At 36.2% G+C, this 24,466-nt stretch overlaps 1 protein-coding gene across 2 annotated transcripts in view; it reads left to right on the top strand.

Annotated features, from left to right (window-relative positions):
- Positions 1-24,466, top strand: part of ALG6 (ALG6, alpha-1,3-glucosyltransferase) — a 57,980-nt gene that overhangs the window by 15,570 nt on the left and 17,944 nt on the right. The window contains exons 2-10 of one of the 2 annotated variants that reach the window (XM_010833896.1): positions 901-936; positions 5,217-5,301; positions 12,892-12,981; positions 14,107-14,195; positions 16,148-16,230; positions 16,878-16,942; positions 20,795-20,980; positions 21,704-21,839; positions 23,698-23,783. In XM_010833896.1, coding sequence (XP_010832198.1) covers positions 5,234-5,301; positions 12,892-12,981; positions 14,107-14,195; positions 16,148-16,230; positions 16,878-16,942; positions 20,795-20,980; positions 21,704-21,839; positions 23,698-23,783 — 803 coding nt within the window. In that variant the 5' untranslated portion in view covers positions 901-936; positions 5,217-5,233. The remainder of the gene's footprint in view (positions 1-900; positions 937-5,216; positions 5,302-12,891; positions 12,982-14,106; positions 14,196-16,147; positions 16,231-16,877; positions 16,943-20,794; positions 20,981-21,703; positions 21,840-23,697; positions 23,784-24,466) is intronic. The other variant, XM_010833895.1, reaches the window with a different exon arrangement.

Here is a 24,466-nt window from a genome sequence, read left to right as displayed (position 1 = left end):
AATCCTTTGGACTGCAAGGAGATCCAACCAGTCCATTCTGAAGGAGATCAGCCCTGGGATTTCTTTGGAAGGAATGATGCTAAAGCTGAAATTCCAGTACTTTGGCCACCTCATGCGAAGAGTTGACTCATTGGAAAAGACCCTGATGCTGGGAGGGATTGGGGGCAAGAGGAGAAGGGGACGACAGAGGATGAGATGGGTGGATGGCATCACTGATTCGATGGACGTGAGTCTGAGTGAACTCCGGGAGTTGGTGATGGACAGCGAGGCCTGGCTGCTGCGATTCATGGGGTCGCAAAGAGTCGGACATGACTAAGCGACTGATCTGATCTGATGTATAAAATAGATAATAAATAAGGCCATACTTTATAGCACAGGAAACTATATTCAATATCTTGAATAATCTATAAGGAAAAAGAATCTGGAAAAGTAGAATATATGTATGTATAGCTGAATCTCTTTGTTGTACACCTGAAACTACACAACATTGTAAATCAACTGTACTTCAAAAAAAGTTAAATCTTACTCTTCAACTGTCTTCTAAGAAAGCCAACAAAAGTACTTTTGGATTACTCTGTAAGAAGAGTATTATTACTGTAAATGGAAATATTTGTAGCATCTTTTGTAGGTGGTTGTTACATTTTTTTTTAATCATTTTTCAGATGAGAAAAATAGAAATGCCAAAATGGTTATTCTGTCAGAGTTCCCAACTCTGTTGTAAAGAGTGTTAACAATATTCGCATGTGACAAACTTCTGTATTATTGGAGATTGGGAGAATTACTTAAGAGTGTAACGTCTGTGATTCTGTTGAGATTTTTTTCCCTCTATAATTGAAATACTTTTTTGATTATAGTTTGTTTTTAACGTGCTTATTTTAGTTTGCTTTCGTTTTGCTTCAGATCGTAATTAGGAAACCCTGGAGCGGGGAAGCTCAGGTGAGCTTGCTTAGTATTTGGCCATTATTTCTTCTTTGGAGATGCACATACTGTATACTTTCTCTCCGCTTACCCATTGTTATTTGTAATGTTTCTTCTTACTCACTGGGAACATATAAAAGGGGAATTATTAGGGAAAATTTTAGCCATATTCTCTTCTCTTAGCATGTTTAAAATTTCAATGTAAAGGCAATTAGTACATATTGTTATCAAAGAAACTACTTGTTTTTTAAATTCTACATAATTCTGAACAATTCAGCAATTAATAAAATGAACATTTAAGTGGTGCTTAAGCTCATTTTCCTAAGAATGAGACAAAATTGGAGCTTTGTAAATGTACATTAATATGTTTTCTTTATGTAACTCTGAATTTCATGTAAATGAATTTGTAGAATTAATCACAGTAGAAGGAATCCTTTTTGCCCTTCCCAAGTGAAGCTCCCTTAGGTGCAGTTGGGTTGTCCTTCTGGGTTGCTTTAAGGGCACTTTAGCAGTTTTAAAAACTTAAGTACTAATTTCATAGCCAGTGTCAGCTGAATTTATTGAAGTAGGTCAGACTCTGGATAGAAACTTGTTTCTCAACCCTAAAGAGAGTCATTATCCATTCTTCTATTTGTTAGAGAATGGTAGTAAATTCCTCCACATTGACCACAAGTCTAGAGCAATTTCAGAAAATCTAGATAGTTGGATTTTTTCAGGTATAGGAAATTACTTAAGATTCTCTATGACTTTTATTATCCCAGTGGACCAAAAAACAAAGAAAAACAAACAATAAAAGTCAATTCCTATCTTCCTATAGACAGTAGCTGTATGCTTAAAAAGAGAAGCATACCCACCAGCATACATATGTACATCTATAAAATGCACATGCAAGGATGCAGTTAATTCATTGGGGAATTATTTTCCTTTTTTTAAAAAATTGTAGGTTAATTTCCCATTCTGTTCAGTTAATGGAGCAAGTTTTAATTGAAAGTATATACTGTATGTCTCACAATATGTTTCCTTTGAACTCTGGAAAAATCACATTCTGTGTCCATTGGAACTAAAATTCTCATTTAGGTCGCTATTAGAAAATAGTATAATCATGTGACCAAATATATGATACTGAAAACATAAGTATCATGAGAAGTCAATTTTTTTCCTTTTTAAAAACCTGCTTTACTTACCTATTTTGATTTCTGCTTTTTTTATATGCTATTTGTTAAACAAAAGGAGGAGATAATGCTCTGAGATATTGTGGTAACAGGTTTTCAGTTCACTAAACAATTGATACACTTCCTTTGGTGTTAATTTTTTGTAATGTCTCTTGTCTTCTATTTCTTATTCAACTCATGATTCTATATATATTCAAATCATTTCTGCTCTGACAAGGACTCAGGCACTGAGATTAAACACCTGTGAGTTTGAATGTTACTGTGTCTTACTGTGTGATGGTGCACAAGTTATTTTAAAATTTCAGAGTTTTAGTCTCTTCATCAGTAAAATGCTGATAAAATCATAGGTTGAGGATCAAATGAATTACATCTAAAGTTCTTGGCACTTTATTTTGCTCTTAAGTACTTAGAAATGTTTTCACTACTGAAGTTGCTAATAATTCTTTTTCCGTAATCACACTGAGAATCCCTGGCCTCATGTAAGGAAAATAAGTATTTCACCACTTGTTTGAATAATAAAACAATAATATAGAGGTTTGATGAGTAATGCTTAAAATATATTGTTGTTGTTCAGTCACTAAGTCATGTCCAACTCTGCGACCCCATGGACTGCAGCACACCAGGCTTCCCTGTCTTTCACTCTCTCCTGGAGTTTGCTCAAATTCATGTCTATTGAGTCAGTGATGCTATCTAACCATATTATATGTCTACATAAGTACGATGTCTATAGTTTGCCCTTCTGAGAAGTCAATAATTAATGATCAGTGTGCTTTTAATTTATATGGGAAGGTTTTGTGGCGAATTTGGCAGTTGAGCTGGTTCTTAAACGTTGGATATGAGTTGAAACAAGGGTTATATGAATAGGGAGAGAGAGTAAGCAGCATGAACGGAGGCTTGGAATTTCAAAATGTCATATAGTAACTTAAAGATGTTTTGAGGCAGGAACCAATGTATGGGCATTGTGTTAAAGTAGCCTTGGTGTAATTAATTGGTCTGTCACAAACTGCTTAGTGTTGCACATTTAGTAAGTGGAAAATCAGAGACTCAAAATTTCAAATCTTTTTCAACTTAAAATCCTTGTTATATCATATTGATAATATTGACATCCTTGCTACATCATCATTCACAGAGAATCTGCTAGGTGCAATTACATCCGGAGAAAGCAAAAATGAACAAGACATAGTACTTTCCAAGAGAGAGAGACAGGGGTAGGTTTTTGTGTGTGTATCCATGTGTCTCTACTGTGGGCAGTTCTTTGTGGCAGTCACTCACTGTGTATACCCTTTGGAGATGTTAATCTGCTTTCCCCATGATTATAGGGAGTATCTCCTTGGTGGAGATGTTAGCATTTAAGGAATAGTGGTATAATATGGCTGTTAAAATGCAAAAAATCTACTTAGTATTGTGTTTCAAAGCTAGAGAATATCTGGGTTAGAGTAAAAAGTGATAATATGTCCTTTACCAGTGTGGTACACCTTCCCAATGGATTAATGAATATATGACTACATGTGATTTTTTTACTTGCTGATTGAGAAACCTGTGTCTGTACTGTACCTATTCGGGCTTTCTCATAAAATTTTGTAATCAACTGCTAGCTAAAGAGTGGTTTGTTTACTATTTACTAAGTGGAATTACCTTTATGTCATGTAAAATGATTTAGGGTTAAGAACCTAGTTGTTGAGGCAACAACTTAACCAAGTTGTGAGGCAATACACAACAGGAGCTAGGAACATGAATTACGGAGCCGGTCTGCCTGGGTTCCAGACCAGACTGTGCTGCTCATTACCTCGGTGACCCTGTTTCCAGTTTGCCAGCTATGAACTGGGGATGATAATAATCCCTACTTCATTGTTGTATTTGGCATGTAGTAGACACTGTCTATTGATAGTTATTAAAGATCTATTATCCCTTATTTGCAATTTAGAAGTTAACTATAAACTGGCAGTTTTTAATATAATTCATTTGACATCAAACCCTGACCTAATTAATGTCTTTGGTTTTTGGTTCTATACTTGACCTTAAGTTATTATAGTTAGTTTATAAAAGCTCTTTGTAAATTATAGACATATGTTATTACAATTGTTTTATGATACTTATTGGACAGTATAGTTTACAGTGTTTCTCATGAAGTAAAAATAAACTTGGATATCTTGTGATTAGTATTATCAACTGGTTAATTAAAAACTAAGTAAAGGATTTCCCTGGTGGTCTAGTGGTCAAGACTGGGTGCTTCTAGCCCATAGGGTGTGGGTTCCATCCCTGGTCAGAGAACTAAGATCCCACATGCTGCACGGCATGGCCAAAAAAAATAAAAATAAAAGAAACCTAATTAGTGTTAATATGTATTGAATGTTTATGTGTACCAGGTACTACACAGAGCATTTTATGTTCATTATCTTCTTTATTCCAGCAGTCCTTTAGGTGTGATAGTATTGATTCTGTTTTTAATGTGCTGAGGCTTAGAGAGCTAAGGTCATTTGCTCCGGGACACAGTGTCACTCAGTGTGCTAGCAGGGCCGCAATTCAGACCTCATCTCTGACTTTTGAAGTCACTTCTGTGTCCTTTTCTTCCATCTATACTATCTTTATAGTTTAGAAAATTTTCATGAGGAAATAAAATCACTAGTATAATAAAGTATATATATATATATATTTTTTTTTTAAAGATTCTTTGCTTTATAGAATTTTTTACCATTTAAGAAAAATACTGAGTCTTTCAGTGAACTGGAGTTACAAAATTCCAATTTACAAGCAACTTTGGGAAATTTATATTGATTGTGTTAAGGGAGGTACTTATATACTCTAAATACTGGGGAGGGGAGTTGAAAATAAACACAAATTGGCTTTCTTTTAAACAGAAAATGCTAATTTAAAAAGCTTATGTAGCTGACAGTGGGACAGGAAGTTCTGTTTTGTTTATTAGGGCAAAGGAAGGCAGTGGAGCTCATAAGGTGAGTGCTCTGCAGTGAACACCTATTGGTTCCCACTCAGCTTCATGCACTCCCCTAACATTATCCCAGTTGTCACCTCAGTGTCTGCCCTTCCTCATTCCTTGAATGTGATCGCCGTAAGACAATGATAATTGAAGTATAAATTTATTTTGCTTTGTTTTCCTTATTATTTTAGGTGCTGGAAAGCCCCCTATGTTTGGTGATTATGAAGCTCAGAGACACTGGCAAGAGATTACTTTTAATTTACCCATCAAACAATGGTATGGATAATTTTAACTTGATTTTATTATCAGTCAGTTAATGTAGATTATTTGAAATTACTTAAAAGGAAAATACTCTGTTTCTTCATCTTTAGCATCGTCTTCCTATTTACTGAAGTCACATATGTTACCCTGTATGTTGTCAGCTCATTTTGAAATTTTATCCTCCTGAAAGTTACCATATACTCAACTACCAGCTGGAATATGATACAAAACTAGAACTTTAAGGATAGGACACTGTATGCCATGAAAGCTCCTCAGGATATAAACTGTGAAAGTTTATGGGCTTAGAATATTTCTTTTGGCGGTTCCTCAAAGTTTCTCTGTTAGGAACGTATGAGATGTAAAGAAGCAGTAGCTTAGTGATGAAGAATGTAGATGTTTGAGTCAGACTGCCTGTGTATGTGTGTGTGTTAGTGTTCAGACGGAGCCTGTATTCTTTACTGGCAGTGTGAGCTTTGGCAAGTTATTTAACTGTCTCTGCCACAGTTTTATCACTCACAGAATAGAAATAATAGAATACATATTTCACTGGGCTATTGTGAAGACTGAATAAAATGATTCACTTAAAGCACTTACACCAGTGCCTGAAGTGTAATGAGCTCTCAAGAAATGTTAGCTGTAGTTATGTCTTCAAAAAATCTGTGCATTGCCATTTTTGTTGAACATGTTCTGATAATTGATGATAGTATTCTTTTTTTACTTATTATGTGCCTGGTAGATTATTTGATTAAACCTGGTTGTACAAAATGTTTTTATCATTCTCTTGATTGCTTTGGTCACTGCTTTTATTTAACTCCTTTATGAAAGAGAATTATATATAAGAACTTCACATTGAACTCTCTATTAACAGGTTGGCTCTACCTACTCCAAATTTAGAGTATTTATAATAGAGATCAGCTAAATATTTGATATTCTTGTTTTTTTTAAATAGATGTGTGCATATTTGTTTTTTGCTTGTTTTCGACCTCACTGCACAGCTTGTACGATCTTAGTTCCCTGACCAGGGATTGAATCAGAGTCCATGGCAGTGAAAGCACCAAGTTCTAATGTTTAAATGGTGTGATTTCTTTTTTTTTCGTAGTTTGAAGTTTATTGTTATATCATTCATAATGACTGTCATTGAAAAAGATATATCTCAATGGCATAGTTTACAAAACAGAAAATATATACTTTTGACAGGTTCACTATTTTCTACAGTGGATATAAATCTGTATTGGCAATAACATTTCTAATATTTTGAATTGTCTAATTTTGTCAAATTTGATTAGTTTGCCATTTTTGTTACCTAGTAATGTGACTGAAGAATGGTTTCTTATTTTTTAACTTCAGTTTTCCAAGTGTGAAGTCTTTCTGTGTTCATCTAGAAAGTTAGTTATAGTCAAAACTTTCAAGTGATATAGTTGTCTGAAATATGAAATCAGAATCCATCAGGTAAAGTTTTAAAATGTCAGTTTTATAATTCTAAATTTAAAAACTGATTTATTCCATTTCATTATACATAGTTGAAAGTGATAGATGCAAGCAACTTTTTTCTTTAAATGACAATTTTTATAATTTTTATAATGACAATTCCTTAATGTGTGATGTCAGAAGCACTTTTGGCATTAAGTAGTAGAAAACCTTGGAGAAGGCAATGGCACCCCACTCCAGTACTCTTGCCTGGAAAATCCCATGGACGGAGGAGCTTGGTGGGCTGCAGTCCATGAGGTCGCTGAGTCAGACTTGACTGAGCAACTTCACTTTCACTTTTCACTCTCATGCATTGGAGAAGGAAATGGCAACCCACTCCAGTGTTCTTGCCTGGAGAATCCCAGGGATGGGGGAGCCTGGTTGGAGGCCATCTATGGGGTTGCATAGAGTCGGACACGACTGAAGTGACTTAGCAGCAGTAGAAAACCTAATAGTAGTTAAAGCAATAAAATAATTATCTCCATAAGTAGGTCTTTGCAGGGCTGGTAAAGTGGCTCAATGATAGCAGTTAAAGAACTCAGGCTTTTCCATTTTCTTCCTTTCCTCTCTTCTTGGCATGTTGGCTTTTCATCCTGAGGCTTTTTACCTCAAGATCAGATGACTGCCAAGGCTACCAGCACTGTGACTTTGTACAACCATATTCAAGGCAGGAATAATAAAAATACCTTATTTTTTACGTCTCTTTTTGTTATGGAGCAAAATCTTTTCCACCCTTAAAGCAATCATTAATAGAAATGCCTGGCTTAGTGCAGGCATGGTTTATCACCTGGGGTAGGAGAAGTGTCCACCTACCCTGAGTATGTTGCTTTTTAAAACAAGATCACAGTTTTATAAGTGAGGAATTGTGGGAACCACTGTTTATTTCAGCATTGTTATAACTATGAGAAGCCTAAATATATTTTGGTAGGGGAATGATTAACTAAAGTACATTTCTCCTATGTGCATGTGTACATTTTTTTTCTAGGTAGATTCCTAGAAGCGGAATCTCTAAAGTAGCCAGTTATAATAGATACCAATACCAGAATATCTCTTACCCTTACCAATATTTAATAATAACAATACCAGACTTCTAAAATTTCCATTTCCTTGAGTACATGTCATGTTGATTTTCCTTCATGTCCGACTCTTTGTGACCCCATGGACCATATAGCCTATCAGGCTCCTCTGTCCGTGGAATTTTCCAGGCAAGAATACTGTAGTGGGTTGCCATTTCCTGCTCCAGGGGATCTTCCCAACCCAGGGATCAAACCCACGTCTCTTGTGTCTCTGCATTGACAGGCAGATTCTTTGCCACGGTGTTACCTGGGAAGCCCCTGGTGTATTTACTGATCATCATATTTTTCTCAAATTTGCATATTTATATATTTCCCCCATGTTACTGATGAATTGCTGATCTTTTTTGTAATGATTTGTGTGATTTTAAGATAAAAAATTACATTAACTTTTTCTCCTGTGTAACAAATGACCACAAAAACGGTGATTACTTAAACACACACTTGCTTTTCATTTTTGGTTGCCCTGTGTTCCTCATTGCTGTGCCGGGCTTTCTCTGGTTGTGGCAGGTGGGAGCTGCTCTCTGCTTGTGGTGCTGGCTTCTCACTGCAGTGACTTCTCTTGTTGAGGAGTGTGGGCTGCAGGTGCACAGGCTTCGGTAGTTGTGGTTCACAGGCTCAGTTGCCCCACAGCATGTGGAATCTTCCTGGACCAGGGATCGAACCTGTGTCCCCTCCATTGGCAGGAGGATTCTTAACCACTGTACCTCCAGGGAAGTCCAAAACACACATTTATTATAGAAGTCTGGGGCACAGCTTATTTCAGTATTATGATCAGAGTCTCCGGAGGCTGCAATCCAGTTGTCGTCTGAGACTGCAGTCTTATCAGAGGCTCAGCTGGGGAAAGAACCATTTCCAAGTTGCCTCAAGTTATTGGCAGAATTAATTTCCTTGCATCTATAAAACTAAGGGCTTTGGTTTCTTATTGGAATCTATCTTTATCTTCTAGAGTCCCCCTGCAGTTTCTTGCTATGTGGCTTCTCCACTATGCCCACTTACTGAAACATGACAGTTTTCTTCTTCCAAGTCAGTGAAAGGGAGTACTCTGTAGCTTAGCCAGCAAGATGGAATCTTCCATATATGTAAAACATAAGCATAAGAATGATCATCCTGTCACTTTTTTTGTACTTGGTTGTTTACTAGCAAGTCACATGTCTTGTCCATACTCAAGGGGAGGGAATTAATGTACACACATGTGGCAGGAATACCAGGAGATGGGTTCACAGGGATGATTTTAAAGTCTGTCTGCCATAGTATTCGGCAGTGTATAATAGTATTCTGCAGTTTAATCATTTGTTTTGGTGTGTGTATATGTATAAAATAAATATCTTCTTTCTGTTCTTTGAATTTTTCTTAAGGTGTTTTTTATTAAATTTTTACATTTGATATATAGACATTCTTTGAACTGTTCTTGAAACTTCTTTAAGTTTGGAACTGTTTTAAAATAGAATATATTTTTGTACAGAGCAAAAATAGCCACAATATATTAGAAAAAATTACATTTTGAAGTTAATGATAACACATTTGGAGTAATTTTGTAGTTTGCTGTGGCAGCTAGAGTTTTTTTCTGATAAAACATCTACTGAGATTACATGGGAATTCAGTGGGAAAGGACATTCCATTCCAATGGTATTTATCCAACTTTTCAGGTGGATCTGATACATATAAAGCAGGAGAATTAACTATTTGCTTTGTTTCTACGGGTAGATTTTGAAGCTTTACTTGAAACAATTTTAAGCTATCTTTTTCCACAAATTTCTCTCTTCTTACTTATGCATTTCCATAAAGTAGGTAGCACAGTTGTTGGTTGTATTATTCTTTCTTCCCAGTCCAACCGGTGGTTTTACTGTTAGTGTATACCTTTGCATACCACCCATGCCTCCTTCGCTATCTCCAGTGGACCTCAGTGTTAAAGTACATGAAAAATAGCTTTTGCCTTAGAAGAAGCTGAAAAACAAATCAAATTATATTGTTCAAAATGTGATTTTTGAATTATCTGATGCTTTTCCACTACTGTATCCATCCCAGTGGTTTTGTAGCTAATGACCACTTAGAACTACTGTTGCACACTCACTTTGTGTCAGGCAGTTGCTTCACAGTTTTACATGTTTAATTCAGTCCTTCAACAACTCTTTGGGGTAAATACAATAAAACCTTGTGCTAATGCTCCCTGTCATTACGTGAATTTGGAAATAACGCAGTTTGGTACCTGTGTTCAGGTAACCCTATTTAGAGAAGTGGGTCCTCTGGTTTCCACTATTGGCCTGGCCCAGCTTCCCAGTTTCAAGCTGTTGAAAGGGACTCTGACTTATATGGAGTCTTGGGTTCACTGTATCTTGATTTTGAGTTCCAGCCAGATAGATACAGGAACCAGGATTGTTCACATGGATGTTGCTGCTGCGGTACATAACTGTCACCAGGAGATACCATGCTGTACTGTGCCCATGGCTGTCTAGCATGCCCTGATCATTTTATTAACCCTCACTCCCTGCATACAAACCTACATATTGTGTATCAGACACTAAGAAAAGTAGACCTTTTGAAGATGAATACAGTTGATCCTTGAACAACATGGGTTTGAACTGTGCAGGCCCCTTTATACATGGATTTCTTTCAATAGTAAATACTGTACTACAGAAACCATGGTTGGTTGAATCCGAGGTTGTGGAACCTAGATCCAGAGGAACCTCGGAGAGAGATGGCTGACTGTAAATTATACTTGGATTTTCAACTGCATAGAGAGTCAGTGCCCCTAATCTGCATGTTGTTCAGGGTCAACTGTAGTAGGTTATTTAACTGGATCATGATAAAGGCCAACTTAAAACTTTTTTTTTTCAGTCTCAGAGTAAGGGGTTGTGATGTCAAAAAATTGTGACCCATTTGAAACAGGATTTTTTTTTTTTTTTGCTTTTTCATACTGTTCATGGGGTTCTCAAGGCAAGACTGCTTAAGTGGTTTACCATTCCCTTCTCCAGTGGACCACGTTTTATCAGAACTCTCCACCATGACCCGTCTGTCTTGGGTGGCCCTACAGAGATCAAATTGCCAACATCTGTTGGATCATCGAAAAATCTAGAGAGTTCCAGAAAAACATCTGCTTTATTGACTGTGGAATATTGACTGTGGAAAATTCTTCAAGAGATGGGAATACCAGACCACCTGACCTGCCTCTTGAAAAATCTATATGCAGGTCAGGAAGCAACAGTTAGTACTGGACATGGAATGACAGACTGGTTCCAAATAGGGAAAGGAGTATGTCAAGGCTGTATATTGTCACCCTGCTTATTTAACTTATATGCAGAGTACATCATGAGAAATGCTGGGCTGGATGAAGCACAAGCTGGAATCAAGATTGCTAGGAGGAATATCAATAACTTCAGATATGCAGATGACACCACCCTTATGGCAGAAAGTGAAGAAAAACTAAAAAGCCTCTTGATGAAAGTGAAAGAGGAGAGTGAAAAAGTTGGCTTAAAATTCAACATTCAGAAAACTAAGATCATGGCATCTGGTCCTGTCACTTCATGGGAAATAGATGGGGAAACAGTGGAAACAGTGACAGACTTTATTTTTGGGGCTCCAAAATCACTGCAGATGGTGACTGCAGCCATGAAATTAAAAGATGCTTGCTCTTTGAAAGAACAGTTATGACCAACCTAGACAGCATATTCAAAAGCAGAGACATTACTTTGCCAACAAAGGTCTGGCTAGAAAGCTATGGTTTTTCCATTAGTCATGTATGGATGTGAGAGTTGGACTATATAGAAAGCTGAGTGCCAAGGAATTGATGATTTCCAACTGTGGTGTTGGAGAAGACTCTTGAGAGTCCCTTGGACTACAAGGAGATCATACCAGTCCATCCTAAAGGAAATCAGTCCTGAATATTCATTGGAAGGACTGATATTGAGGCTGAAACTCCAATACTTTGGCCACCTGATACGAAGAACTGACTCATTGGAAAAGACCCTGATGCTGGGAAAGATTGAGGGCGGGAGGAGAAGGGGATGACAGAGGATGAGATGGTTGGATGGTATCACTGACTCAATGGACATGAGTTTGAGTAAACTCTGGGAATTGTCAATGGACAGGGAGGCCTGGTGTGCTGCAGTCCATGGGGTCGCAGAGTTGGACACGACTGAGCAACTGAACTGACTGAAACAGGCTTAGGGATAGTGATTATTTATATTGTATATAGTTTGGTGTCCATTATTATAAATTCTTGTAATGATTGAGAAAATTATTTGGATAGAAGAAGCTGTCTAGTTATAAAGATTATAGTTAAGGAGTCTTATGTAAATTATTATAGTCTATGTAGTCTATGTAAATTTTCATTTCTTGAGTCACAGTATTCGTATGTAGTTTCTTCCCTTTCTAACCAACTGGTTAATTGGTTAACCAGTTATTTTAAATAGTTTAACCAATTATTACATGATGAATTAAATAGTTTAACCAACTATTAATTTATGAACTTTACATATAGTGTTTTTCCTTAATTCACAGAATTTTGCATGTAATAGGCTCTCATTAAATGTTGGTTGAATTGTGTTCAAAGTGATATTAATAAGTCTACCTGTTTCACGCAGTATTTCTTTCTTTGCAAACCAAATCTTTACATGATTTTAACATTCATTTTTTACTTTTTAAAATTGTGATTTCACATTGTTTCTGTCATTTTTAGACTGTCAGAAGCAAATTCTCTTTTTCGTTGCATATTTTCTTTTGTATAAGTATTAGTCATTGTTTAAGTTTACTAATAGTAAAATGACAACAAGTTCCAATTTGCCTGTGACAATCTTGGTTTACCTCTATTGTTATGGCTTAATTATTAATAGCTTCCTCTTTCACTCTTAAGAGTACTTCAGTTTAGATAATAATTTAGTCACACTACTCATTAACAACTTTAATTGTGAGTTCACAAAAGTTTTTGAGAGAAGAGGAAAAGAAAAAATGTAGATGATTTTTTTTTACCTTATATGTTTTTTCAAGTTAAATGACATGATATATTGAATACAAGTCTATTTCTTGAATATTGATTGATGGAGTGGTGCTTTCTTTTTTTTTCCAGGTATTTTAACAGCAGTGATAACAATTTGCAGTATTGGGGATTGGACTATCCACCTCTTACAGCTTATCATAGTTTTTTATGTGCATATGTGTAAGTTTTTCTTCCTTAACGTAACTACATATTTATGCCCTTAGCAGATGCAGTAAGGAACAGTTTGTTGATTGGAGGAGAGATCATTTGTAGCTATTATTGTATTATGGTTTGTAGAGCACCATGCCTTTATAATTGGTTTGTAGGAAAGTTAACTATCAGAGTTTTAATATTTGTGTAATCTTTTTGGTGGAAATGCTAGAAAGAGATGCAAAAAAATCTAGCTTTGTTTTGAAGTAGAAATGTTACCAATTATGCATGGTTTACTGAGAAATATATCTAATATGATTAGTTGTGCATAGGAAAGCTTTTTTCCTGGAATGGCCCAAAGTAAATGAAAAATAAAGGTCTAAATGGTATTGTGATTAACCAGTCAAGTTAGAAACTAGAAGTACTGTAGTGTTTCACTTATGATTTAAGATCGGATTGGAATTCCTTGTTTTACAGGCATGGAATGGTTTATAGATGATAAGGCACTTCTGTTTAGTAGAGACCCAGTTCTACTCTGTAGTGGTATTCCATTTCAGACCTGCAGTGTGTCAGTAGAAATTTGAGGAACTTCTTCACAGTATCTTCTGAACTTACTTATTTTACCGTTTCATATTTTAAAAAAATTAGCTTCCTGGACTAAAAATATGTCTCCAAACTTCATGGTAACTAGTTGTACTTTTCAGTGTTCTGGAAAATGTAATACTATTGAAAACTTAATGTATCTTTAGTAATTATGTTCAGTTTTATGCAGTGATTTATGATTAACAGCTATTTATTGCAGCCTATTATGATAACTGAAAAGATGATAAATTATAAAGCTATGATCCTCAGTCCTAGTATCTTGCTGTTTACGAAGTACATGTTTAGTAAACGCAAGGTGACACATTAGATTGTTTTCACACTGAAAGTATCATGAAGGTAGGGCTTTCAGTTAAAATGTTACATGAGTTTGTTGGAAGATGAGCAAGGTGGACTCGGCTTTTTAGCTTTAGTCAGTTTCACATGGTTAAATACAAAGAGTTAAGCCTTAACTCTATTGCTCCACTTCTCAACATAGATTCATATGTCCTCAGGTGTCCTTATTGCTAAAAGTGATGGGGCATAAAGTGCATGTATATATGCTTTCATTTGCAGGGCAAAGTTTATAAATCCAGACTGGATTGCTCTCCATACATCACGTGGATATGAGAGTCAGGCACATAAGCTTTTCATGCGTGCAACAGGTAAAAGAGCAGTAGATGTTGAATGTAACATTGAATTAAACATTTTTTTGAACCGGTTCTATTATTGTCCTTACTGACTTTTACAGTTGTGTAACTGTACATATGCGTATATATGTATACTGTTTGAGCAAATGTGTATGTAAACTAAGACACACAACAGTAGAAACGAATAACTCTGGGTGCTTTACATTTGTTATTATCTCACTTAATAATACGGACACCCAAATGAGGTAAAATACTGTTGTTATTCTTAGGCTGAGAGACTGAGGCCCAGTAAAGTGAGGGTACTGTTACTAGCTCACCTGAAGTTGGTTAGCTCTGAATTAAAGTTTTAGTTGTTTAGGCCTTTGCTTTGATAAATCCTTTTCACTTTTAAAGTAAATTACAGTTGTATGGGCTTCCCCACTGGCTCAGTGGTAAACAGCCCACCTGCCAATGCAGGAAATGCAGGTTCAGTCGTTGGGTTGGGAAGATCCCTTGGAGAAGGAAGTGGCAACTCACTTCAGTATTCTTGCCTGGGAAATCCCATGGACAGAGGAGCCTGGTGGGCTACAGTCCATGGGATTGTAAAAGAGTTGGACATGACTGCAACTAAACAACAACAGTTGTATATCATACATTGTGTTGCTGTGTAGTGTTGCTAAACTAATCTTTATAACAAATGTTTATTGAGCATTTATTGTATGCTAAGAGTTGAAAGTAATGAGCTTACATTTTTTTAAAATCTTTACAAGACTTAGGCTTTTATGGGTCTTTTCCTTAATTACTCTAAGCCTGGTCAGATTTGTTCTCTTTACCATTCATACCATGATAGACTCTCAGGTCCGAGAGAGAACCTGCATTGCCCCTCCCTCTCCCACACCACTCCCTTCCCATGCCCCCCCCACCCCCCCACCACCAATGCTTTAATCCCATCTGAACTTAGCTTCTGAGCCAGTACCTGTATCTGGAGGAAACTCATGACTTTTAGACACAGTTTGTTCTATTTTCAAAGAGCCCCAATTATTAGAAATTTCCTTCTTCTATTGAACCTTCACAAATCATATGAAGTTCTGTTTCCTTGGGCCACACAGAACAAGTCTGGTCCTTTTTATACCTAACACCTTACAGACGTGAAATTATCGCCTCTCCAGGTTAAACATTCTTAGATACTTCAGCTTTTATTAGACGACCAGTTTCTTGAATGTAATCATGGTTTTGAGGCCTCTGGTTGCACTCCTTTGAATATGTTCCAGCTTTTCATAATGTAGAATCTGGGGGTGAAAATAGATTGCATGTATCTAACACTGATAGTTTACTATTGTTTACCTTATTCTTGAACTTAAATATATGTTTTCTGGTATAAGAAAAAAATAGACTCTTTGGATAGCTATGTTGTATTGTTGAAAAACTTAATATATTAGTTTTTCTTTGTTCTGAAAGCACTGAACATTCAGAATTATGAATTGCTTTATTTTTTCCCCACTTTTTTTCAGTTTCTTCTTCACCTCGGCCTCTCAAGGTCTTTGTATGAATTAATTAGCAAAACTTTATGAATTTTTATAAATATTCACATTTAAAAAGATTCTCCTATGCGTCTCCACATTTGAGGTATTGTTCGCATCAGGAAATTTGGAGCATATAGATATTGAGGGGAAAATAAAAGTTTACTTCCCTTGCTTTGAGTATTCTTAATTTTTAAATTCAGGTCAGGGCAAAGAGAGAATTAGATACATTTAATTAACTTAATGTGTGAATTTATTAGAGGAAATTAAGACACTCTCTAGTCCTGTATCAGTTGAAATTAGGCACAGGTGAAGGGAATGGAAAGGGCTCCAGTGGAAAGGACTCGTCCAGAATGGGTAGCAACCTTGTGTTAATAGAATTCCCACTCAAGGTTGGAGGGAGGTGACTAATAGGTTATAGTAAATCTTGATGGACTCTCGCTTAAAATCATTTGTTTGTTTTTTCAGTGTTAATTGCTGATTTGTTGATATACATACCTGCAGTGGTTCTGTACTGTTGTTGTTTAAAAGAAATCTCAACTAAGAAAAAGGTAGGTTTTGAAGTAACCTGACATTTCATCTCTGAAATGTTTTATTAGCTTAGCTATTAAGTGTAGAGCTTAAGCAAGCTATGCTTTTGGGAATAGATAATAGGGAACAGTATATCTTCTGTCAATTAATTTTCATTTAGAAACATTAACTTACCTTAGAGTAATTATTTTAATGCCCAACTGTAGTAATAAGAGGCACTGAATTTTAGAAGTTATATACTTCTGAGTTACACAGAATCCTAAATTTATTGCTTAACTGGTAAATTTGAATGTTGGGTTGGCTTGGGAGAATGACAACTGAAAGGCATTTTGAAAAGTTGCTATATATTCTCATATTCACAGTTAATGAATATTCTCTTTGGTCATTTTATATAGATTAATTATTAGATTAATTTATCTGATTTGTATATCTAAAAGTGCTTTCTCTAACAAATACCTTTTAGTGATTTTTTTTTTCATTTTTACTGGAGTATGCTATGTCACCTCCATGAAAACTTCAGTATTTAAAGAGTTGTTTTATAAAAATGAAATATTTTGATAAATAGAAGGTAAGAATGGAATATTTGCTACTGTGTTAAATGAAACTATGCATTTACCTTGTTTGATTCAAGTAACAGATTATTATTTCATAATAATTTTCTTTACAGATTGCCACTGCATTATGCATATTGCTATACCCAGGCCTTATTCTTATCGACTATGGACATTTTCAGTATCCTTTACTGATTTAGAAATGAAATCAGATGCACATCATGAAATCTAGGCTCCGTTTGTATAATGTTGTCATCTACTATGTCTTATTTACTAGGGTTCTTGCTTATATAAACCTTTTAAAAATGATAAAAGTATCTCTTCACCAGGTGTTTACTTGATGGGTAAAGTTCAGATTTATTAAAAGTAGAAATGCTTTTTCACAACCATTTGGCTTGGGAATAGAACACTGGTAACCGATTAGCTCTTCTGGAAAGTTAGAAAAAGAATGCCAAGTACAGTGATGCTCTCCTAATACTAAAAAGGTAAAACATCTTCTATCTTTTGTAAACGTTATCTGACACTGACAAAAAGACTTCCAGTTTTTGAGTTTTAAAACAAAATGTTTTTCTAACAAATAGTGGTAACTGGAAGCTTCAGGAAACTAAAATTTAATGATTAAATCTGTGTGGATTTGGTGTGTTTAATTTTTGATACCTAAAATAAGCAACACTCAAGTAAACAGATTGTAGAGGAAAGTTGATAAAATCTGTACATGGCTCTCCAGTTTGTCTTCTAATGCATTAAATATTGCTGGTTGTCTCCATCTGTCCCAAAGGAAAAAAAATCCATACCATGATTGCTTAATTAATCGTTTTTCCTTTTGTCTCTAGTCTATTTTAGTAATAAAATTAAAATACATATATGTCAAAAGACTTGTGAAAGATATTCAGATATGTAGTTGCTTCCACCATGTTTTTATTCTGTCCACTTTCCTAATTGAGCTCTTTTTTTTTTTGTCTTTGTAGAATCATGGCTTTCAGATAGTCTAATAGGAACACCAAGATAAAGAAAGGAAACATGAAGTTGTTTATAAGATTTTTTTAAACTATATTTACTTTGAAATGTTAACACTCATTCAGAAAAATACATAAAGCATAAATGAATCGGCTGTTACCCATGTCAAGAAATAGAACATTGCTAGTATCCAAAATGACCCTGTGCACGGCCCTGGCACTGCTCCCTCCTCCTTTCTCAAAGACAGCCACATACTGACTTTTGGAACACTATAGTCTGCTTCTCCCCCTTCTTTGAATTTAACAGGAGAGACAGCACAGGAGGTGTTCCTTTGCCTTAGGTGTTTTTGGTGCAGCATCGTCTTTGTGAGAGTTATCCGCGCAGGTCTATGTGGTTGTGGTTTCTCCTCTTTCTCACTGCTTTGTAAGATTCCACTGCGTGAGTACACGTGATTTTATTTCTGATAGACATTTGGAGTGTTGCCAGGTTTTGGCTATGATGAAACTATGCTGCTTTGAACTTTCTTGTAAGGATCTCTTTGTGCACATGTAAATATATTTCTTATGAGTGGAATTGCTGAATTATAGGGTATGCACATGTTTAAGTATTCTCATATGGTTTTTAAGCGTAATCTACCAAGTAACACTCCTGTGAGCAATGGTATAGGTGCTCATCCTCAACAATTGTCAGTTATTTTCCTTTTAACCATTCTGGTAAATTTGTAGTGGTGTCTTCTCTGTGACTTGAATCAAACTCTTAAAACTTTTAGGATTATGTCATTTTATAGGAACACATTTTTTTAAAATACTATTTACTTTACTTTCATCATTTGTAAAATGGAGATGATAAAAACCCTACTTTTTAAGCTTCTTGAGAATTAAATGAATTCACATTTGTTAAACATTTAAAACCCTACTTGGGAGGTGCTAAATATCATGTAAGTATTTACTGCTCTTATTATTTGTATTGTTGCTATTGCTTCTGTTATTACTGTTTTTTAATTTTTGGGCTCTGAAATTTGATATTAGTCTGGGCAGAGGCATTTTTGACAGTTGTTTTGGACACTATGGATCATTCGTTTTGAAGACTCATGTTCTTCAGTTCTGGGAATTCTCATCAATAATATTTTTTTATAATTCTCACCCTTTTTTCTGAAGCTTGTTAGACAGATATTAGATCTTTCATCTCCATCTTGAGCATCTGTCTTTGTTTTATATTTTTGAAGATTATCTTGCTTTATGTCTAACACTTGTATTAAATTTCATTTGTTAAGCATATCTTAAATTTCAGTTTACTTTCTTACCCCACTGTTCTGTGAATTATTTCTATTCTCCTAGGTCAGTCTTTTCTCCTTTTCACTTTGGTCCTTTTTCTCTCATAGTAGTAGTGCAAGTCACTCAGTTGTGTCTGACTCTTTGCAACCCCATGGACTATACAGTTCATGGAATTCTCCAGGTGAGAATACTGGAGTGGGTAGCTGTTCCCTTCTTCAGGGGATCTTCCCAACCTAGGGATCGAACCCAGGTCTTCCGCACTGCAGGTGGATTCTTTACCTGCTAAGCCACCAGGGAAGCCCAAGAATACTGGACTGGGTAGCCTATTCCTTCTCTAGCAGATCTTCCCAGCCCAGGGTCTGCTGCATTGCAGGTGGATTCTTTACCAGCTGAGCTACCAGGGAAGGCCTTTTCTGTCATAGGTGTTCCTTAAATGTCTATTTGATCCTGGTGTGTTTATTCTAAGAATAAGGCAGAAGAGAAAGCTGCATGTGAGCTCTCTATACTTTTAGTCCACTGTGGGGTGCATGGTAGGGTTCTGGCCAGCACTCTGGGATCCTTAAATGTCACTGTGCGGAGGAATTTGCATGATAGTGTTAACTTAGTTGCTTGGATAGTTTATTCCATTTTGGGGGAGAGAAATATTCCTTCTTTCGTTGCCCAGCGGTAAATGCTTTGGCTCCTAGATAATCTTTGCAGAGGCATGAGGTGGGATGTGCCTTCTCCATTTGGAATTTTCAGTTAATCCTTGTTTTCTTTTTAACATCCTCAAGTACTCCAACCTACTTGTTTCCAGAGTTCTCTGAGGGTGTGCAGGGCGGATAGGCTCCTTGCTAGCCTGAGCTTCCTCTGTGTGTTCACTAAGCTGTGGCTTCTTTTAGTGTATTTTATTGGTTGCCACTTCTCTGTCCTCTTTCTGTCTTCTACAGATGTGTTGAAATCTTTATCTGTTATAACCGACCCCTGTTCTCTTTATGGCTGTAGCTGCTACTGCTGCCAAGTCGCTTCAGTCATGTCCAACTCTGTGCGACCCCATAGATGGCAGCCCACCAGGCTCCCCCGTCCCTGGGATTCTCCAGGCAAGAACACTGGAGTGGGTTGCCATTTCCTTCTCCAATGCATGAAAGTGAAAAGTGAAAGTCAAGTTGCTCAGTCGTGTCTGACTCTTAGCGACCCCATGGACTGCAGCCTACCAGGCTCCTTTGTCCTTGGGATTTTCCAGGCAAGAGTACTAGAGTGGGGTGCCATTGCCTTATGGCTGTAGATGTATACTTTTAAAAATTCCCCATTTTAAGGGGGTCTCAGGAAGGAGAGGAGGTAAACATGAGTGCTCAGCTCCCCATTTTCAAATGAAAATCTAGTTGTGATACTGTTTTCACATAGCAGTGTTGTTAATTTCCAATCAAGCACATGTATTAATTCATATTATTGATGCATATTATAAAGGAAGGATAGTGATATTAGTAAGTTCAGTGTTTTTGTGTATTTTTAACTTTTGGAGCATTGATTTTGGTACGTTGTTACAGTAATATGGTAAAATAACCCAGCAGAAACAAAGCTATGTGTTACTTATTTAGAGTTCTTTAAACCTAAACAAATCAGTTGCTCTGTTTAGTAGTAGATTTAATATATTTGAGACCACTATATATAATTTCAAATTTGCTTATCAATTCAATACTTTCAGCTTTTATTTAGAAATTGTTTTGATTATACATATTATTACAGAATCACATAAGTAAAATGTTCTTTAAAATGCAAAATCTCTTTTACTTATTGAGATAATTTCCTTGACATGAGAACATATATAATTCTGTGAGTCTCGGCTTTGCTTTGTGGGGTATTCTTGGAGTATCTTATGACTGGGACCTGCTAGGGTCCCTGGCATTTTGCTTAGCTATAAACTATAAGCAGATGGAACTTTACCACTCCTTGCCATTTTTTTGTTTTTTACTTGGCAAGTGTTTTAAAAAAGGCCTCAAAGGAAAGGGGTGAGTAGCTTTTAAATAGCAGAATTCAAAACATCAGCTAATTTATTTGGCATACTTACCTTGGAGGAAGGTGGTCTTTGCCCCTTGGTGATTTCTTATTAATGTGTTGGTGGCTGTGTTGGCTGTCTTTCCATTGGAAAGAGAGATTGTTATGTTCTATACTATTGTATTTTAAATCTTCCTAATGAGAAAAATATTTTGATCAATGAATATTTATGGGGACTTCTCTGGTGGTCCAGGGGTTAAAACTCTGCACTTCCACTCTAAGGGAAGTTCGCAGGTTTGATCCCTGGTTGGGGAACTAAGATCCCGCTTGCTATGCATTGTGGCCAATAAATATTTTAAAATACATATATTTACTGGAGGTAATGTGGATTGGCTTGGTAGAACATTGCTGTAGGATTTCATCCCTTTAGAGCATGTTGTATACTTAGAAAGACATCCCAATTTGACATTTTTCTTCATGGCTGCCTAGGAGTGGCATCTAAGTTAAATGTTAATAAGGATGGTGATAGTCTTTTTGTTGAGGAATTGCACATATTAATAGTTGTAAATTTCTTAACCGTGATTTAAGTAGACTCTCATTCATCTTAAACCTGTGTTGGTGGCATAGATTTATCATTACTGTACATTTGCATTTATTATAGTTAGTGAGCCACAGACTGATTTCTCAGAATTACTGACCTCTCTTTATCTTACTGTTTCCCTCTGTTTGTGTTCCAGGTTGGTGTTGTTAATTAAGCTGGCTTGTACTGTCGTGGCTTCCTTCATTCTCTGCTGGCTGCCGTTCTTTACAGAGAGGGAACAAACCTTGCAAGTTCTAAGAAGACTCTTTCCGGTTGATCGTGGGTTATTTGAGGCATGTTTAAGGACTTTTCTCTCACTCCCTTCTGTTACAGGCCTTTCTCTGTGACCTCTGGGGATTTCATGTAGAAGACTCACAAGGAATAGTGACTTCAGCTGCTCTCTTCCTGCAATCATTCCTTGCCATTTGTTTAATCTGTGCACAACCTCTAGCTCAGCTGGCATGTTCTAGCACATTACATGAGTAGGTAGTATTTATGCCTCCATGAGATCCATAATTCAGTTATACATTTTTCTAATGAAATAGAGTCCATAATGAAAGACAGCATGAAAAGTTGCAGCTATAAAGTTAACAGTTTTGTGTTTTTTTGGGGGGAGGGGGGGTTATATTCTCTTTTTAGTCCTAGGAAATTATTTATTAAACTAATAATCATGTTTGGTTCAGAAAGATCTCATAATTCCTTATGAGATATATAACCTTCATCCATAGTAATTTTTAATGAGAATCATTCATTTCATTTAATGCTAGCTTAATCACTGTTGTTAAACTTTTATTGCATGGATAATTTGATTTAGAGTCAGTAATTAAATTAAACAAACCATTTTTCTGAAACAAAAAGGTCTTTTAATAAAGTTAGAGACAACATATTTATAGATAATTTGCTTTTGAATAAACATTTCTTTTAAAAAGAATTAGACAAGCATATGTATCTTTCTAATTTTTGAATATATAAAATTCTATAGAATATCTTTCAGTCAGTCTGTGGGAGGATGGAAGAGAAAGAGACTAAGAGAATTTGGTGTTGTGAAGGAACAGAAATGTATGCCTTGTATGTCACTTGGGATAATGATAGTGACCGTACTGAGAATCATAAACAATCATTATTGCCATCACCACCACTTACTAGGTACCAGACACTTCACATGTAATTTTATTTGATCCTTTGCCATAGTGGTGAGATAGTTATATATACCCATTCTTACAGATCAGAAAACTGAGGTCAGAGGTTCATATAGCTAGTGCATGGCAGAGCTGTAGTTTGAACTCAGAATGGTGTTCCTAACTTCTTTATATATCCTCTAACCTTAACACTTATATAAAGAAAAGTTTAATCCTCCATGTAAGCTGCCTGGTTATTTGCCTTTGCTTCTATTTCAGAAATGGTGTTTACCATGGTAATTATAAAAACGAGTGTCATGCATTTTTATGGTGGTGTTGGTCACCTTCATTCACTTGTTGCCCTCAAAATCTGAAGAGCAGTTTCACTGGCCCAGCAGAGGGAAGTAGGATGGTACAGTTGTCAGTGATAGTTACTTTCTTGATGTTATGCCTACATAGCTGTGAGTTAAGCAGCTCTGCAGAGGATGGGTTTCATGATCAGAGAACTGTAGTTACAAGTATGATTTTGAAAGTGATTCTAGCGCAGCTGCTAATGTCTTTAAACTTGTTGATTCACTGACAGTTGACTCTTACCATTGCTAGTAGCTAGTAGTCATTATCTTACCATTGCTAGTAGCTAGTAGGCATGTGGTAAATGGGTCAAACAATGTGTATTCTACAAATCAGAATACAATTAGAATACAAAAAGTAAAGATTTCTTAGATACATTTCCAAAGATGAATAACTGTATTTAGGGACAATGGGCTGCTCTTTGAAAAATATTAAGTATTTTTTGGGAGCATCTAAATTATGATTGACTAGTGATTTAGATCACCTCCCATGCAAAAAATGAAAGTTCCCATTGTTTGAGTGTGTGTGTGTTCTTTGGAGAGTTTAATCAACTTAGTTATGAAATTGTGAGCAAATATTTCCCATGACCCAAAAGTTTGTCTCTTTAGAGATTTAGGACTTTGTGAAGTTTAATATTTCTTTTAATCATACTAGACGGTAAAACTAACAAATTTCTTTTAAGGATAAAGTAGCCAATATTTGGTGCAGCTTCAGTGTCTTTTTCAAGATCAGGGATATTTTGCCACATCACATCCAGATAATGATCAGGTAAGAGACATGAAGTTTGTATATAGTGTTTTATAAGCTACTCTTAAAGTGTCATGGCAATACCTCATTTATCTGGCATCACAGGAGTAAGGTACTCTTCATTAGTGCTGCTGCTAAGTCGCTTCAGTCGTGTCCAACTCTGTGTGACCCCATAGATGGCAGCCCACCAAGCTCCTCTATCCCTGGGATTCTCCAGGCAATACTGGAGTGGGTTGCCAGTTCCTTCTCCAATGCATGCATGCATCCTAAGTCACTTCAGTCACGTCTGACTCTGTGCAACCACATGGACAGCAGCCTACCAGGCTCCTCTGTCCTGGGATTCTCTAGGCAAGAATACTGGAGTGGGTTGCCATTTCCTTCTCCACTTCATTAGTGAATAGTCCACATAACGTAAACTTATGCTGCTGTATAACAGAAGTCTTTTATTTGAAACATTTTATGTGAAAGTTATTGTTACTACTTCCCTCTTCCTTAAACAGAGTATACTAAACATGATTTACCATGACCTTGAAGAGTCACGAGTTTCCGTGGTGTATCAGTCAGGGTGAGAAGTAAAATGAGTAGTAGGTCCGTGTGTGTGTGTGTGTGAATTTATTACGAGGAATTGGCTTATACAGTTGTGGGAGCTGGCTAAGCAAACTGGAAGTCCGCAAGGCAGGCATTCAGGAGAGGGTCTCTGGGGA

This window comes from Bison bison, unplaced genomic scaffold, assembly GCF_000754665.1.
Source record: "Bison bison bison isolate TAMUID 2011002044 unplaced genomic scaffold, Bison_UMD1.0 scf7180017863957, whole genome shotgun sequence".
NCBI lineage: Eukaryota > Metazoa > Chordata > Mammalia > Artiodactyla > Bovidae > Bison > Bison bison.
This window is presented reverse-complemented; position numbering and strand designations above follow the sequence as displayed.